Source organism: Anser anser (genome assembly GCF_964211835.1).
Source record: "Anser anser genome assembly, chromosome: 1".
Taxonomy (NCBI): domain Eukaryota; kingdom Metazoa; phylum Chordata; class Aves; order Anseriformes; family Anatidae; genus Anser; species Anser anser.
The window spans coordinates 66565064-66584562 of record NC_139720.1 but is presented as its reverse complement, the minus strand read 5'-3'; the positions used below and the strand labels follow the sequence as shown (position 1 = coordinate 66584562).

Genomic DNA, 19499 nt, shown 5'->3' with positions numbered 1-19499 from the left:
GAGCACACACGGACACACTGCGTGAGCTGCTGCTAACCTGTTCACATCGTTAAAGCTCCTGCAGGCACAAAAATGAAAGGTACAGCTTATGCCTATCATGAATTCAGGATCCCAGGTAAGGAGGTTTCCAGGAAAGAAGACATGCTTATTCAAGAGACAGATACTTAAAACCTCAGAGGACACAGCTCAGAATAAGGTAACTGTTTTGTCTTCCTGCCAGTCTTGCTCTCTGGTTAACCAATAAAGAGTGCTCCACCTGGGCAGGTGGGAGTGAGTCTTACTGGTGGCTACTCCCAAAGAACATACCACCTCCAATTGGGTACAGGGACCATCAGTCTCCTGAATATCTACACTGACTCACATATGAGTCATATCTGGTCATGCCACCAAGTCAAGGAAATATTGCTTAACAGAGGTAAGAGGACTGCTGTGTTTAGGGGCTTTCTAGATGCTGAATATAACACAAATGTTTTGAAAAATAGGAGAGGATAACATTTGCACTTCAGGAGATCCAATTTCAATGTTTTAAGGGTGACGTATAACAGTCAATATTGTACTACAAAATGCTGTTCTGTAATCCATTTTGAAATTCTGAAAATTTTTGAGAAGGGATAACTTGACCATTCAGAGCCATAAAGGCAGAAGCCAAAAGCAAAAAGACCAAAGCAAAAGCAAAAGCAAAAAGACCAAAGATTGTACCATCGTGGTGTTATTGAATTCCCTTGAAATAGCCATGACTTAGAATATCTTCTGGATAGATCAAGATTTGGAAGATAATAATAAGGTGAGTTAATAAATTCAAATGAAATTTTCAGCAGAAAAATCCTGAGAAGAGGCATAAATCTCTCCTTGTCCCTGTGGAACACTAGAGATGGAGGACCAATTTGAGAGGTTTGAGCTCCCTGTTTTTTTTTTTTTTTGGCTGGTTTGCTGACAAATACAGGTCTTTTCAGAGAAACAGAACCTAGAAAAAGGGAAGGTGCACTAGGTTGGTAATTAATAAATCCAAGGAGGCTCATTAAATGCTCAGTAAGTATGTTTCAGTACTTGTAGGAGCCTGACTATCATTGGGATGACAGGCAGGTGGCATTCCTGTTACCAGCACTGTTGACGGTATTGATTTTTTACACCATAGGACAAACTGAATCTATTGAGCACAGTCGCAGTCTATGCTATGAAGTCCATGATGAATATTCTCCCAGCTTTGAGGAGTAAAACTTCCTACTTTCCAGTAAGACTCATTCTATGTGGGAAGGAATCCCCTTTTTTGTAATTTTTGTAATCCCCTGCAAGGCAGAATCCAACGTTAGGCCTGGCTTGATCTAGGGAACCTATAAGCAACTCGAATGCAGTTACTATTGCTTTGTTTGCCACAGTTGTCTCAGTCAACACAGTGCTATAATGGCCACATCCTGATGTTGCCTGGTAGCCTTAGATCTGAAGAGATGAGAGGAAATCTGTTTAAGACTTTAGCACGGTGATATGATAGAGCATCGTCATATGCCTCAAGAAAACAAGTTGGTCAGATGCTTACGTTGCCTTCTGTGACCAACAATTGCTAATGGGATTTCTCCATTGAGGAAAGCATAGCTTGTGGATGAAGCTCCTAAGAGACCGCTTGCAGTAGCTGGTTGTTGGTGACAGTTGTCTCCTGTTTCCTTGATTGGTGTTGATGATTGAAGAATGAAAAGTTACCCATGAAGATGCTGTATCTGTTGGAAGCTTGTCCATTGGTTCTTCAATGAGGAAGGGGGTGATAGGTGATTACCTCTTGTTTTTTTCTACTTATTGCAGGAAGGATGCCTCTGAGAATATGCACTGTAGAGTTCACGTGAGCAGGCTGCAGTGCTGTGTAACTCATTTGCCATTCTAGGATATCAGTCTTTTCGCACTCGAGTTCTTTGTATCTTGAAGTCCTCCAAGACTGTTGTCTACCATAGCCATACTGCAGCTGTGACATTCTTGGACACAAGGTGAACATGACCACATCATACAAACATGGATAAGATTTTGAGGGAATTAAAAGCAGTTTCATTAGGAAAAGCTGGTGGGCAACAGCACTTTGATTTTGTTGCTACAGGGAGTGAGAAAGAACTGAAGGATTGTTTCAGATGGTTGGCTACTTTTATCTTGACTGGGTGTAGAGGCCACAAATAAGGCAACTGCAAGCCAACAGCACTGCTATTCTGGGGATTTTTATTTGACTCATGTGGGTCACTTACAAGCAGAGACAGGATCTGCAAGGCCATGAGCTTCAAGAAGAACAAGAATTTACTAGGCTACAGGAGAAAGAGAGATTTAGAATTTATCAGTGCCACGGAGATGTGATTAAAGACAAGCCACTAGACTTTGTCTTGTGTTTGTAGTGTCAAAAGGCTGAAGGACCTCAGGAGGCTGAGTAACACAAGTCTTTGTGGAGAGAGAGAAAAAGTTAGGGTTTCAAAACAAGCTGGCTGCTGGCAGTACACCGTGGAGTTACCACAACCCCCCCAGAGTCATCTGTCTGCCACTGCTGTGTGTGGTTTTATTAACAAACACTCTAGAGATAAACTACCTGCCACCAAAGTCTGTGAAGTTATTATAAGGCCAGGCAGAAATGTATCTGGTATTTCTCTGACAAGGAATACTATTGGATTGCAGATGGCATAATTCTCGGTTCCCACAACCTTACAGTGAAACCAAATTATTAGCTGGAAAAATAAAAAACAGGCAAGCTGTTCAAATGCTGCATTCTTCCATTAAGTGTGCATTTCTTTGAGAATTTCTGGGAATATTTTGAATAAAACTAGACAGAATTATTTTCTTTGCTACAAAAATATTTTCTGTTAGAAAAATGCCGATGCTGAAAGTGAAATGTTCTGTAGAAACATGTCAATTTTGAAAAAAAAACACATTTCAGAAATGTTAGTAAGACTGCAATCTCACATTTTATCCTCGCACATTTCAATTTGAGTTTTCATTTCAATTAGAAATGTTATATAACTATGAAAATAATCAATCCTGGACTGAACTGTTTTTACTTTACTGAAACAAATGTTTTGATTTTCCCCGTCTATTTCTGATGGAATGTTCTTTTACTGGAAATCTTGTAATTTTTCATTTGTATTCTATTTTAAAACAGAAAAGCGTATTAGAATTACAAGGAGATTTTGTGAAACAAACAAAAAAAAATCAAGCCTCCTCATAGCTCTAATTTGGGTGAAGCAACAGAGGGTTTTTGGATAATTTCCATAAGTTGAAGTTTGGTTTTAGCATCTATTGGAAAAGGGCACCATCTTACAGGAAAACAGGGAGTCATAGTGTATGACACTGCCTTTACTGGGGCAAATGGTGAACACCTTGCTGATTTCCCTGGGAAAAGCAAAGTAACGGGCTTCAGACATCTCTGCAGAAGAGACTAAGATCTCTTGCACTAGGGGATTAATTTTTTCTTTGGTACAATGTGGGAATTAGGAAAAAGATGACATCTGCAATGAAGGTTATCATTACATTTCTGCTGGCACTAAACCATGTGAGTCAATACTCATACAGGGCTAGTTCATGCAAATACAACTATATTATAGTTTCCACAAAACCTCAGATCTTGGGGAAGATATTAGCATCTCCAAGTGAACAAAAGCCTATTCCAAAAATAGTTAATAAGTTCAAGGTAACTTTTACAGCAAGCGAGTCTTGCAGCTATTGTGTGTGTTTTTTTTCTTTCCTTCATTTCCTATGTATTCTAAGATTTTGAAATTCTAGAGCTTGCTTTTCTAATTAGCTTCAAATATGCAAATCATACCAATTTGAATAGCTTATTAATTAATTTCATATATATATCCATGAAATTGTGAGACAGTAATCTTATGGTTTCAAGTGCTTAAGGTAAATATAAGGGAAGTCAATTGCATTAATTTGGTTATGCAAATTACCTTAGATTGACAATTACTGGACCGTTAATGAAAGAGTCCCTTTTTATACAGCTGAAAGCTCTATTTTTTTCATGACTTTCAGAGGAAAAGCAGAACAATTGGTAAAGTATGTCTATGCAAATTATTCTTAATTTTCAGGATGTTTTAATAATCCTTCTCATTAGCTCTGGGTAAATGATGAGTTCAAGTCTTATGGTAATTAGGCCTAGGGGGTTGTTCCTGAGAAACAAGTAGATATTAAACACTGTCAGAGATGCAGTGCTCATCTCCAGGCACTAGGACTGGTCTGACTCGGAGAGGCAGGTGCGGCTTGCCTGTGTATTGTTATTTGCATTTTGTGGGACGGGTAGTCAAAGAAAGGCCTAGAACATACAGAAAATGAAGGCTCCGAAGATAGTGAGCCATGAAAATAAATGTTGAAAGGCCAGCTGTGTGCAGGACTTTTTACTTTTCACTTTAAAGGTGGAGTGATTTAAAAATTTTTCCAGTATGAATATCAGCTGAGGAGAGGTTTTGCTGATCTGAACACCATGGCCAGGTGCCATGTTTGACAGAGTGGACTTTTCCCATTCTTTGCATTTGCCCCATCCTTGATTCACAGGACGAGGGTTTCCATGGAAGGCAGTGAGGCTGTCCCAGCCCAGAGCAGACTGAGGGGGATGACCTTGGGAGCAGACCAGACCACTGAGCAAGACGGAGACAATGCAAGTGTGAAAACATGGAGTTCACAGGTCTCCAGCTTTCCTCTGCTCCATTACCATCAATGCCAATGGTTTCCTCATTGCTGTTTCTAAGTAGTCCAGTGGGTCTCACTATCTTTCCTATGGCAAAATTAACATGGCTTTTAAACACCAAATTTATCACTCTGATGGAAAGGACGGTCTTCTTTTCCTGCACCTCTTTAGGAAGATCTATGTTCTCTCTTACATTGATCCTTTTTCTCTTTCTTTTTCTTTTTCATTGTCTGGGAGAGAGGAAGGAAAATCTGAGGCTGTTACTCCACACGGAGCACAGCCTGGTTCTGGTTTTGACTCATTCCTAAGGACAGTTCATTTTATCTCCAGGTTCTCCCATCCCAAACACCCAGATAAATCCATCACCTCATCTTCTTTGTAGCAGTGCTGTGAAAGCACCGCTGCTCTAGAGGGCTGCAAGTAGAGAGAGGACTTTCTGACATGGCTTGTCTGCTAAGGGTCTTGTAAGACCATGCCACTGATTTTGATCTTGAACTGAAAAAGAAAAGACTGTTCAAAGCATTCGTACCAGTCTTAGCTACTTTAAAGAGATGCTGTTGTGTACTGTAAAAGATGTGGCCTTTTCCATTCCTCATACGTCTTCCCTTGGAAAGGGTAATAGCAGCAGAGTTCTTCTCTGAGATGAATTTGCTGAGGAGCTTTCCTTGTCTCCAACACCTTGTGACACTCCACAGCATTGAAAACATGCATATCATCTACTGACTTCGTATTCCTTGGGGGATGATGATCTGATGAATTAAGCAAATTCCTAAAAGCATGTCCATCTTCTGTCACAGCTGTGCTTGTCTTCAGTGCATTCAGCATTTGAGCCACTTCTTCTACAGCTATTTGTTAATTATTTATTTATTAGCTGATAGGATTGCATGGTGTGAGAAGAGGATTAGGAAGAAGAAACGATGAAGAACAGATTGAAACTTGACGCCTTCTGCATAATGGTGTCACGGGGGTTTCTCTGGGCAGCCTCAACTGCAGATGGCAGAAAGGAGGAGACCTTCATGGTCTCCATCTGTGAAAAGGTTTGCTGGAAGCTCAGTATGAAGGGTTGGTTTACTGAGGTGTGCTTGGCAGGAACGCATGAATCCAGTCAGCTGCATCTTTACAACTCCTGTGCAACTGATGGAGAATTACACCGATGGTGTTAAGGCCAGAAGCAGACCTGTGCTTTGCAGCAAAATCTCCAGTTCCTTCATATGGTAACTCTTCCGTGCACTAATGGAGACAGATGCAGACTAGATCATGAGTAGGTTTTCCTGAAGAGGAAGGCAGACAGTCTACCAGCTCCAAGACTCTGCATCGTTGCCAGGATCATTCCTTTGGCAAGCCCACAGGCTCTTGGGCAGGGTGAAAATGAATGACCAAGTTATGCTCTGATGAATGTGCTGAAAGAAACTGCACATCCCATTGACACCAGGAGAAAACCCAATCCACCTTTGTTCAAATGCAACAGGACTGTGCATTGCAAGAGGCAGTGGATACAGGTGAAAGGGCAGCCCCCGTTACTTCTGAGTAACGAATCTCTGCTCAAGGGATGCTGGCCAGAGACACCAGAAGCCCAAAGAAACACCAGCAGCCCAAAGAGAGAGTTTGTTATGGACCATTTTCATTTGAGATTTGTAGCAGTTAGTATTTAATTCACAGGCTGTGCCTTTTCATTGCCTTTTCAATTAGAAAGTTATTTAATGTTGATGCAGAACATGCAATTTCCTAGAAATGTGGTGCTTTCAGAGGCATACTGGATCTCTGTATGTTAATGTGTGATACAATAGAGCCTGTGAACCATTCTGGGATTGGAAATGCCAATCACAGGCATTATCAGAGCATTTTAGAAGTGGTCATATGGAGATTGCAGCTAGCTGTTACAAAACTACTGAGAAACATTTTTTGTTCTGCACCTCTTTCCAAGAATAGATGATTATTGATTTTATGAATTTGTCAGTTAAAAAAAAATAGTAGGGATGGTTTGGATGAAATGCAATGCTCACTGTATGTGATTTACTATGTTCAAGTCTGAGCAAACTGATGAGACTCAAAATCCCTAGCTCCAAATATCAATTTGTTTCAGTGTCTTTGTATTAACAAGTGCTCCTTTACTGCTGAGGCATCTTTGCCTTCATGTCTGTTCAGCTTAGGAAAAGAAGACACTTGAACTGGCTTTGGGTGAAGCAGATTTTCTCCTAGTCACTCAGACAAGGCTCAGCAGATAGCACCGATGACTGGCATCTCCCAGTTTAAAAATGGATTTTGAGACAAAAGACTGGGATGGGACCAGCTGGGATGTACCACTGCTCTGCGACATGGTCAGTTTTACTAGTAATTAGAGCCAGACACACATTTTTGGCTATCAGTCTGCTGACCATAAGCAGCAACCCAGTGTAAACAGCTAGGTCATCTGGATGCAGCTGGGAATGGGTCCCATTTAGCAGATGTCTAGGAAGATATATAAAGCAGAAGTCATTTTGCTGGCATGTTGTGCCAGACAGTCCCCATGAAGAACAGACCAGTGAGGGAAGGTAAGAGCACAGCTATTTTAAAAACAGTTGTCTAGTGAGAAATAAAAAAACAACACCACCCTTATGTTTGTCTGGTTGGTACATATGAGCATGCAGGGAGGGGTGTTGGAGCTAAAAGAGCGTTATATTGTCTACATTAGAAAGAGTAAAACTAGTTTAGGTATGTTTACCTTCGATTACAAATCTGGCTGGGAGGTCACATTCTCCTGCCTACCAGCCAAAAAGCACAGTGACAGCTTTGTATAATGGGAACCTCAAAAATTCCTGTTGATCTGGGCATTAGGGTGTGCAGAATAGTACCCATCACCATGCTGAACTGCTGCCACGTGCCTGGCACAAAAACCCTCACAAGGAGCAACAGCCTCTCTCCTCTGGACTGATTGTATCTTGGCTGAAGAAAAACAGGGAAAATCACTGTTACTGTAGGCAGAGAGGAACTAATTACTGCCTTAATGAAAACTAATCCCAGTGCTCCTGAGAATGGGAAACATGATCTCTGCTACCCAACATTTTACCTAAATCTGGGAAAGTAGCTGGGTAAAAGATGAGGGAAAAGAGAAAGTTAAAGAGGAAAACACATAAAGTGTTTTTTTTTTTTTTTTTTTTTTTCCCTTCTCCCATCACCTTTGCTGCTTTCATTGCAACTGGCAGTGCAATCTGGAACCAGTTAGCAGATCTCTAGCTATGCATAATAGTAAGAGATAGTGCACGCAATGAGGTCTTGGAGAACTGATGTTAAAAGCTCTTGTAAATTGGATGAAAACCAGAAGCTTTTACAGCAAAATTGAATGAGTAAAATACAGGGGATTGTGCAGCCTTTAGTACTGCAATCTATATATGCAGATCAGCAATGCTGAAAAATTCCTTGGGTGTTCTAAGCAAAGTAGGTTTTAGAAGAAGGAGAATAAAATGCCAGAAAGCATCTTTCACTGCTTCAAGAAATTGCCTTAGATGAGAAAACTAGCTGGGTCTGAACCCAGCCAAGCACCTTTTTGAACATCTAGCTTATGGTGCTTATAACATGAGTATACTAAGAGATGATCTAAGGAGTCAGAGATTTTCTGTGGTTTCACAGAAAGATACAATATCTATGAGAGTTCAGGCAAAGTTAAAAGAAACGTCTACGCAAAAGGAATGATTTATCCTGGCTAGCAAACCAACGGAAAATATAACAAGTTTGGGGTAGTTTTAATGTTATTTACTATTTTTTTCTTTTGAACATTTTAACTAGCTTTGTAGAAAAACATACTGGCATTAAAAGGAAAATGAAATATAAGCATATCATATTGCAAATGTTGATACCAGAATATTGTAGATTTTTTTTAAAGTGATGTGATAGAAAAATTACAAGAAAAGATAAATATTGGTCAGAAAATCTGGATATAGCTTTTTAAAGAGCTCTTTATACTTAAATACATGTGCCACACACTTATGTCACCATTGAGCCAACAGAGGACAAGGCCTCTAGTACTTTGTGTTCCACCATTAGCTATTATTGCTATTGTAACACTAACTTGCAGTCAAATATGAACTCAGGACTGCTTCCCTAAAAGCTTTAAAACCCACAAATGTTTTGAGTATGTGAAAGCCTGCAGTAATTAAAAGCATGACCCAGCCCCCAGTGCAGACAATGAGACATGATGCCCCACCATTTTAAAGTGAGCTCTGAACATTTTCACTCAGAAAGATTCCAGACAGGATTGTGCATCAGGCCTTACAACTATAGGGCTATCTAACTTTCCTTTTACTGCTTTTACATTTAGGTTACAAGGATTTGTCCTCCTATGTTCTGTATCTTCTGTTTCTCATATTTTAATTAACTAGCTTGTGTGTGGTTATATTTACACAGCAAGGCAAACTTAATTTTATGCTGCTCTTATAAGCAGCATTAAAATATGTCCTGATTATTCCATCTACCTGGAATAATGTTTAAAGCAAGTATAACTAGAAGTTTTGTGGAAATCACAGTATCAAGGTATTTCCTCAAAACTGGGCCATAAGGAGAGTCTTTCAAAGTGGGAACTACATGCTTTATTCTTGTTGTGCATTGCTAAGATTGGTAGTCACTAGTAACAGCTTGAATACTCAGGTAAACTGAGGAAGGAGCCATTGGCATTCATTACTCCCTTTTCTGCAAAAAACTCACACATATTTATCTTTTTGCCCATATTTCACATATATATATATATTTTAAACAGAAGTTATGCAGTTACCAAAAGCAGTCTTTTGAAGGGGCAAATCATATTATAAACTCTGGAAATGCACTCAGAATACCAACATTTTTTAAACCAAAGAAAAAAAAAAAAGGCCCCATGTTCATGACAAAAATACATAAATAAAAACAAAATAACCGTGTTCAAACATGGTTGTGGTCAGACAGTCTCACCATGCTTCTTTCTCACCAACACAGGGTGAAAAACATGCACTGGAATTGTTGGCTAGACATGGAAGGTGGTCAAATTTTAATTGATGTAAGTCTAATTTAGGGAAGAGCTGAGGGCACCTTTCCTGATGCTCACCAGAGGCAAAACAAAGCATTGTGCACCAGCATTTGCCACTGCTACAGCTCACAACCATGCTTCAACCTGGCTTCCTACACAGAGAAGCTGGGGCCACAGTGGTGTGTTACCTGCATTACTCTAGTGATAAAGAACACCACCAGACATTTAGAAAGGCAAACCCAATCCCCCCACCCCCAATCCATTTTATCAGTAGTTTTCCCCAAAAGAAAACAGGTCATATATACATACATATACACGCACACAGGGATAGCTCAGGACTACATACAACTTCTAGGATGGCAGCAGTAAGGGTATGACAACACAGATGTCAAAAGAAGCCGCTGTGCTTCTCCAGCCCTTTGCTACATAATTTGGAGGCCTCTGCTACCCAGATGGCATTTGGGAAAGAGAGAGAGGGAAGGAGAGAGGGAAGGAGATCTTTTCTGCCTTTTCCAGAAGGCAAATGAACTTGCAGGTTCTAGGAACTGCAAAGGTTTGTGTCTGGTGGCAGCTGACGGCCAAAATCTGAGCAGCAAAGGGCGTGGAAGCGAAGAGAACCAGACAGGCAGAGACAGAAAGACAGACAGACAGACGCAGCGACAGAGATGAATGCCAGTCCCAACTGAGGTGCAGGCTAGATGTATGTCGTCCTTCCACCGATCCTTGCTCCCATTGCGGGGTGTGTGTGTGTACAGGACCGTGTCACTGGGGCTGCCTGCTCCAGGCCTTGCGCAGGCCGAACGCCCTGCGGCAGTTCTGCCTGGATAAGGACTGCAGGGTTAAAGCCACTGGTTCTCTGCCTTCAGACACATTGATTGAGGGTGAAAATGAACTTGTGAGGTTTAGTGTGGCTGGAGATGAGGGAGAGGAAAGCAAGGGAGAAAAGGAAGAAAGGAGGGGGGCGGGTTAAAAGGGAAGAGTGCAGGAGAAGGTGATAAGGAGACTTAAACATAGGCTGTCAGATATTCCAAAGAATGGGAGCAGGAGCCCATGACAAATCATATGAAGCCTCTTGACACCAAAAGCAGGATGACTGTAAGGAAAGGCCTCATGCGTCTGGTTTAAGCCTGAGCTGTTTTACTTCAGAAATAAAAGAGACTAACGGGAAAATCAATGTACAGGTCTCCAAGTATCCTTGGGATCTGAACACCCTCCCTGGCCTTACTTCACCAGTACTCAGCAATCAACAAAACTACAGCCCTCAGATGACTTCCTACCAGTAATTTGGAAACTTCTACAGAAATGCAATATATAAAGTATTCAGCCCTCATGAACCTGATGCACAAACTACTACCCAGCAGGCCTGGGCACAACAGACCTGACCAGCATTATCCAGGGGAAGAAATACAGCAAGAAGGGTTTTGGATCTCTCTAACCTTCTTCATAGGGCTGCAATTTCCTGAAACCCCTAGGTACTACGTCTCCCAGATGCCACCATGGATCAGATCACACACAACATAGTACCTCTGTGTTTTCTCCTCCTGTCACCTCATTAAAAAAATAAATAGAACCATGTCTATTGACCCTGACACCTGATGCAATGCTCTCTCTTCAGAAAACACGTACTGCTTCAACAGGAGGGCAACGTACCCAGGGAAATACTCCATTATTTCACACAAGCCACAGGTCAGCAGTTCTTTATCCCTGGTAGTGCTGATCTTGTATCTGTGCTCACCCCCTGGCTCTTGTCACATCTGCTGTATCACACTGGGTACCTGTCATGCATACATCCTCCTCTGTACATCCTCCAGCATCCACAAACACACTCAAAACACACAAGTACTTTTATGGCCACTGAGTAGCACAGGTGGGATGTATACCAGTCCAGATGTTCTGGCTCAGTCATCCTCATGCACTCCCAGACATACACAGCTGACGTACATAGAGGTACCCATAGATGCAGACACACTCAGAAGCACTGGCAGAACCCCTTGGCAGCAGGCTCACAGGTTGGCACAATCCCTCCCTCCCCAACATCCTTTCAAGACAGACAGAATCAAACACACGACATCCCCACTGCCACTGGTATCCACACTGGTGCTCTGGAGACACGCATGCTCCCACCCGACCATGCCTCTGTAACTCACACATCTGCACGGGAGCTGCCCGCTGCAGACTCGGCTGGCCACAGGAACCCATCCAGCTCAGCAGGTGATGCTATGAGCATCGCTTTGGTGGCAAACAAAGATTCAGCCACAGCGAGTCTGGTCTGACACTGGCAGGAGAAAGGATGAAGGAAAAAGGACCCTATTGACCAGAAAGGTGTTGGCTCCTCTCTCCAGCTGAGAGGAAGGATATTGCACTAGCAGCTTTCTCAGTGGCTCAGGGTCTGGTCATTTTTCTCCCATCACTTCGGGCACAGTAGTGCAGAGCACAAATCAAACTTGATTTCCCCCTCTGACACAGCACAACAAATTGGAATGAGAAACTTTATTTGCCTGGAGGAGGGGACAGCAGGCTGTCAGTCAGCTTCACAGTACTGAACTCTGGGCTGTGTCTGCTGATGTGGAAAGGAAGGAAATGCAAGCCTGTGCTTGGGGCTACTTCTGGGATGATATATTCCAAATTTGCTGTCTTTTATTCAACTCCTGTAACATTTTCACTCCTATTATTGTTATAATAGATAGTAATCATTTTTTATCACCATAATGTTTTCCTCTGAGGAACGTAAAGTGTTTTGGAAACAATAATGGCAATCTTTTCTTAACTGAGGGAATAATAACAATCTCCAATTTACTGATAGGGAGACTGAGGAATAGGGATCTAGGCAGAGCCCAAGGAATGCAACCCACAGGCCCTACCTCCCAGGCCCTATATATTACATCATCTTTAAATTTATTATCCAAACATCATGCTTGGTCTTAGCACTTAGAGAGAGTTGAAGCATGGTAATGTGCCTCAGGTTGTTTTTTTTTTTTTTTTTTTTTTTTTTAATAGCAGATTAACACCCTCCCCTTAATTTACAGAAAATTCTCAAAACTCTTCATTTTGTGGCTAGGAAGTTAGACACACAATGCTTACTGAGAAGCAAAGTTCTGAAAATGCAGTTATGGAGCAAGATTGAAAATAAAGCAACTTACAAGTAAATTTGGCAGAAACTGCATCACTCTCTGAAATTTTCATATCTGCCAGATTTTAACCTGTGTGTTGCACATTATCAGTGGTGTGAGATGAATCTCTGTGTGCCTGTGGGGCTGGCTGGAGGGACCTGGGAGGTGTTCCCAAGTTGCTGTAACCAAGTGGGCCTAATGTGATGCAATTGGACTTACCATAGTTCCACGCCATTGAGGTGTTAAAAGTGAGAGCTCCCCAAAGGACTCAGAAGTGCTGAAGACAACCTGGGGACCTGCCTGATCAATACATGCCTTCTCACTGTGTGTGAATGCACAGCCATGCTAACAAACATATGCTGAGTTTGACATGCAAGTCTACACTCACCCACAGGCATGCAGATGAGCATGCCTGCATACAGAAGACTTTCAGATATAAACACCCACCCATGAACAAATCAAACTTGCACATTAGGACAGCCACAATGGCTCAGAAAACATGTTCATACACTTGGTTATATACAAAACAACTCATGTGTTTCCACCAGCAACCGCTCACAACACATATACGTGTGCTTGCATACACACGCTCTCACATACATATCTGTACACTCTCCTATGGATTTGTAGCCCATACACAGGCATCCAGACACATTCAGGAATATGTACTACAACCAACAGAGTACACACACAAAGACCCACACATGCACACTCACATATATCTTAACGAAGGTTTTGGTCTGGGAAATTCCTTTTCAAGAAACAGAAATAATTGTCAGAAGGAATAAAGGGGAACTGCACAATAGATGCGAATGCGTACCTACGCACACACCGTGGTGCCTGTCAGTCAGGGTTCCCATCACAACTACAGCTATGGCAGCGCAGCACCAGCTGGGCATGCTTCCTCTTAGTGCAGACGTCTGATTAACCTCATAGAGATTCCTGTCAGACTAACCTGTGCCAGGTGTCTCTGTCTTTGCTGACTGACCTCAGAGAAAGCTGTCCCTTAGCTCCAAGAGCAGCACCTTCCAGGACACTACCACAAATGTCTGTCAGGTTCTAATGCATTGGGCAGAAACATCTTACCTGCACCTGACCAGGCTAAACATCTCCAATTAGTGGAGTTTGGTGGCATTTTTTTTTCCAGACTCCAGGTCTACTGGAACAAGACAAGACAGTGTACAGAAACACAATGCAGGGTTTGCTCAAACCCACAAACAGCAAGAAAGCAACAAGCTCCTGAGGAGAAGGGGAGAAGTGTATCTGATAAACTGCCTCACACTGCTTGGGAAGATGACAACTGTCCATCCAAGATGGGCTGCTACTTCCAAAGCCCATCTGCCACAGATGTAACATATCAAGTGCTGCTAGCAGGAAGGGAATCTGACAGGACAAACCAACATACAATACATTCTCTTATTCAATAAGGGTTATAAGTGCAAAGGGATTTCAAAACATTTCAGAACAAACTCCATCCATAGCTGCTGCTTATTTATCAGTGCATCAAAAGATTGTGCAAGTTTTTAGTAACAAACGTTAGAAACTAGTAGCAAAGGATTTGCCTAGATAAAAAGAGAAGATTTAAACATGCCAGGTAACAAAAAGACGTGTGCAGAAATCTGTAAAAACTGTATAGAAGGAAAGGATTCTTTAGAGGAAACACAGGGACCATTATGAAATGCTGTTCATAACCCCTATTAAAAGAGTCAGGGCCTCTCCTGCTGCCTTCTCAACTAAGACAGGCATTGGGAGTTTAGACAGAGGCACACCCTCATTCTTCCCAGACATCCGTAACCTGACACTGGATTCTGGGCTTTGGTTGACATGAACTTGAATTTAGGCAGGGAATGGAAAAGAGAGGGAGTCTTGCCAGTGGTAATTAAACACACTAGTATGGATAGCCCTGGAGACTGAAGATGTGAACATAGCACAACTAGCAGCAGTGCGACTTTCTTGACAACATGCCGAGCATGAGTGTGACTTATCTTGCTTAAATTTAATGTCTGAGAGCTGGGCGCCTAGACAAACCTAACAAACCTAGACAATCTTGAGTCACTGGATGGGCACCTCCAGAAAGCAATTCATTTCCCCTGTCATAGACGGGGAGGAATCAGTTGGCCTGGGAAGGTGTATTTCTCTCCACAAACTGCAGAAGGTGACAGCCATCCTCTCAGATGACTGAATATTAATGGGATGTATATCAAAGTGATTTAAACCATGATATAAAAAGTTCTTGAATTTACACAAAATTACTGTGAATTTCTTCAAAAGAGTCCATTAGATTTTCCTGCCATCAGGTTGCCCAGAGAAGCTGTGGATGCCCCATGCCTGGAGGTGTTCAAGGCCAGGCTGGATGGGGCCTTGGCCAACCTGATCTGGTGGGTGGCATCCCTGCCTACGGTAGAGGGCTTGGAGTCAGATGATCTTTAAGGTCCTTTCCAACCCAAGCCAATCTATGATTCTATGATAGAATCCCAATTTAAAATCCCAATTTATTTGGAAAAACAAAAGGATTTCTCTCCTTTCTACTTGGAATTCTTTTCTACAGACTCAAATATGAGGAGACTCAGGAAAATCTTGCTGATGTTTAGTGTCATTCATCTCCTATTAAATGTAGTTATTTCCTCACCTACCATGTACAGTTCTGCCTGTGTGGATGAGAACTGAACATTTCCACAGTCTGAAGGCTACTAGCAGGTTCCCTGTTTAGTTTTCTTGTGACAAGTGTGGCATAAAAAGACTTTTATGCTGTTCTTTTAAATTAACAACTTTGACCTGCTGATCATTGTAATTTCCCTCTACAAACTTAGCCTAGTCCTAATCTCTCTCTAGTAAAAGGGTAACCAATATTGTTTCCAACATTCTGGGTGAAATTAGAACAGAAAGTAGGACACTTAAGAGATGCAAAAAAAGAAATAAGATTTAAATGTTACAGTTAGAAACTATCTTCTATTCTCTCAAAAGACAAGAAAAATCTGTGTCAAATTAAATATTTAATTCGTTCAATATTTCATTTAATTTCTTTGTTTCAGAATTAAAAAAAAAGGAAGTTAAACAGAAATTAAAGTAGAACCAAAATAGGAAAACATTTTGTTTGAGAAGTTCAAAGCAAGACATTTTGACTTTTCCAAATTGTTGTCTACATTTTCTCCTAAAGACAGCACTGAGTGAAAACTGCTGTCACTTTTCTGCTTGTGATGGATTGCCTCTACAGTACACAACAATTCCAAGATGGAATGTTTATTCAACAGTAACATCATTCTGCAAATTGATGATTGATTTGCTCTTCATTAACATCTTTACAGCAATTTTCTTTCAATCTTGCTACTTTCCTGTCTTTACTAAGCTGGATTTTGTAATTTTTTTTTTGCCTGTGCTCATAATGTCAGTGGGTCCTTTGTAGTCTTTCTTTTGGGAACCTTTGTACGTCCTGCCTGTCCTTTGTCTCTTTATTCAGTAATTCTATGCCCATCCACCTCCAAAGAAAGAGGAAAAAGCTTGCCTGATGTGATTTATTCCCTTGAACACCAGCTGTTCATTTCAGTCTCCATGGCTCATTCAATCCTTCACCTGTCTGCTGAGATGGGCACCACTGGGGCCAATCAGTATCAGTTGTTCTGGTGGAGTTCGTGAGATGGAGCAAACCAAACTGGGCTGAAACTCTGGTACTTTGTTTTTATTTGGGCTTTCTGCTTTGTTTTTATTTTATTTTTTATTTTTATTTTTCCAAATTAGAAACTAAACTTTATGAGCAAGATCCTTTAAACAGAGGTGATTTGGTCTTTATTTCTTTTGGAGGAAGCCTGGGTGAGGAGGCACCAGGAGGATTGTTGGTTTGGTTCCCGCAGTTCCACCTCGAAAGAACTGACCTTTAGATCTCTATGGGGTGGAGGGTATTGAACTGCCATGGGAAGCAAAGCATAACACTGGGTAGACCAAAGTGCTGGCCTGGGACTTTTCTAGAAGCTTCCCATGGCAAAAATAGCTTTTTCACTTACGCTCCACATTTCCCATCACTTTTCCTGCTATACAGTTTAATTCATGCCAGGCGGATTATGAAGGGAAGAGAATGATGCAACAGTCAAAAAGTCCTTTAAGTCGTTCCAAAAATTAAATGAGAATAAAAACAAAACAAAACAAAATAAAAAGAGAGAGCTTCAAAACTAAACAAAAAAACCTCTGAAAACAAAATCAAAAGAAAGGAGGAAGGGGGAGGAAAAATAAAGAACCCGGGAAAGACAAATGAATGTTAGAGCAGGCACGATCATGGACAGACGCCAGCTACTTACGTTCACCTCGGTGATTGCTATATCAACAATGCTACCCACAACAATCAAGGCGTCAAATGTATTCCATGCATCACAGAAATAGTGCTGCATGTGGCAGAGAAGCCAAGGAAAGAGAAAGAGAGAGAAAGGAAGAGAGAGAAAGAGCAAGAGAGAAAGAGAGAGAGGGAGAGAGAGAAAGGGAGAGGGAGAAAAGAGGGAAAAACAGGAAAAAGTAAAATAAATTAAAATAAAAAACAAAACAAAACAAAACAAAGCATGAAAGAGGGAGAGAAGAGGAAAAAAATAAGAAAAGAAAGAGGTTACGTGGGCATATTAAATAGTCTCTTACCACTCTACAGTATTGGTTGCTCAAACCTCTGTAACGTTTCACATGATGGAGGGTATCAACAAAAGCCTGGTTAGTCAGAAAGTTACTCTCAAGCATGTCTACCTTTTGGAGGGAAAAAAAGCACACACACCCCAAACTCTGTGCGCTTTCACCAGTCACAGCCTTGGGGCAAGCTATGACAAGTGAAAAAGAAGGAGGCGTTTCCCCCCCTCCTTTTTTTTTCCCTGGGAGAAGGAGAAGGACGACGGCAAGTTCAATAAAAGCATGACTAGAGGGAAAAAAAATCAGAAAAAAAAAGAGAAAGAAAGAAAGAAAGAGAGAAGGAACAGCAGAGGAGGAGGAGGTGGTGGTATCCTGGGGAGGGTAGAGTAATACTCACATTAGTTTCACTGAGAATGACGTCTATAATGCTGCCAATTACGATGAGGAAGTCAAAAACATTCCAAGGATCACTAAAGTAACCCTACATAAGGAAGGGGCAGGCAGGATGGGGATTAAAAAGGAATGTTAGACAGACAAAAACAGTTCAAAATTACCATTAGAATTACTGCCCTGATACCTCAAGGGGTTTTCCTCTTAAGTCTACTTGCTGCTTCTCAAGCCGTAGCCCAGTCCTGGCATCCCTGACTTGTGTGAGCAGCCCCTATCCAGGCAACGTGATCCCAGGCCAGGTATCCCTCAACTCCAACTCTGAGATGGGGGAAAAGGGGAAACCATGTAGATCACTTTGAGCATGGCTTCTCTCAGGAGTAGGGGTTGCAGGTCCAGATCCTCCAGACATCTCTGATTCCTAGCAACACAGCTCCCTTCCACATCTGGTTTAGATTTGGCTGAGGGAAGAGGGCAGGGATGGTGTCATACTGCTTTCTCAAAAAAAAAGACTCCCCTTGTGCCAGGGTGAATATTATTTCACCAGTCTGCATTCCAGATACACTGCTCTGTGCTGGTGCTGAGAACAGTCAGGTGCTGTGGCACGACAGAGCAGAGGGCACAATCAAGCTGGGGATGTGCTATTTAAACCTTACAGGTTGTCACCTTTATCTTTACCCAGCCACAATAAGTATTACGACAGCCATTAGCCTAACAGTTTACTAATGCTATTCTATTACTAATGCTTTTTTTGTCATAAAACTGCAGAGCAGGACTGGTATTTATGTTACTCTGAAAGCATATCTGCACCACAAAATGAAAGTGTGAATGTAGCCTGTGATGGTGCATGCCACTAGGAAAGGGGAAGGATGGGAGCAAAGTCAGTTTTAACATGTGCTCAGAGTGAGACCTGCTCACTCACTCTAAAGACAGTGCCACAGCATCACTGTGACATTAGCTGTGTAGGACAAGCTACGGCAGATCTCCTAGCACATGCTAAACTCATACCTTCATGTTACCGTGCAGAATTACTTGGAGAGCTACCTCAAACATCTCATCGTCCTAAGCTAATCAGCACTGCTTGTCTTCCCCAACCTGCATGATTTTTGGCTGGATGATTCATAAGGATACAGGACCTTTTGAGAAAAAGTCCTGTTCAGCCTAGAAAATGAGTTTCTATATGTAAACTTCCTGTCTAACTTAATGTCATGAGCAAAGAAAATGTGTCTTGGCCCACTGAACACCTGTGCCAACCTCTCCCCTTGTTCTGCAATCCTAAAAGGAGGTAAGTGCTCCGTTTGTGTTTTGGTTTTGTGAGCATGGGCTACTCTGACCTCTCTGTTTCCCAGCTGCAGCATGTCTCCAGTGAGACTGAACCCAAGTTGCACTGCTCCTGCTATTCTTAGCCAGAGAGTCAGGTCATGGGTAAAGTGCGAGTCTGTGTTCCCAGGCAGTGTGTAGAAAGCAAAAAGGAGAAAAGAAAAAAAATCCCACTGGCACTGCATAAGCCAGGCTTGGGAATCTTAAAATACTCCAGGCTCAACCATTATAGGGAGCAGGCACTGGCAAAAAGTGTCTTTCTAAACTCTGAAACACTGCCTACCAGGATGCTTTGAGACTCACAGTTATTTGAGTGGGGCTGGGAAAAAAAAAAAACAAAAAAACCCCCAAAAAAACAGAGAAAGCCACTGCCCACGTGATTCCACAGCAGTGAAGGGAGCTGACAGAAAGGACTTTGAAGTCTTCACAACACCAGAAAAAAAAAATCCCTTTGGCCTCCAATCTG

At 41.8% G+C, this 19499-nt stretch overlaps 1 protein-coding gene across 50 annotated transcripts in view; it reads right to left on the bottom strand.

Moving 5' to 3' along the window:
* CACNA1C (calcium voltage-gated channel subunit alpha1 C) overlaps positions 1-19499 on the bottom strand; it is a 494083-nt gene that overhangs the window by 40505 nt on the left and 434079 nt on the right. For 31 of the 50 annotated variants that reach the window (XM_083821259.1, XM_083821287.1, XM_083821241.1 and 28 more), the window contains one exon: positions 17017-17100. The exons of 2 other annotated variants lie outside the window; for them this stretch is intronic. In XM_083821259.1, coding sequence (XP_083677385.1) covers positions 17017-17100 — 84 coding nt within the window. Of the gene's footprint in view, positions 1-17016; positions 17101-17723; positions 17808-19499 lie in introns of all 50 variants that reach the window. 17 more of the 50 variants (XM_083821285.1, XM_083821290.1, XM_083821248.1 and 14 more) reach the window with 2 other exon arrangements.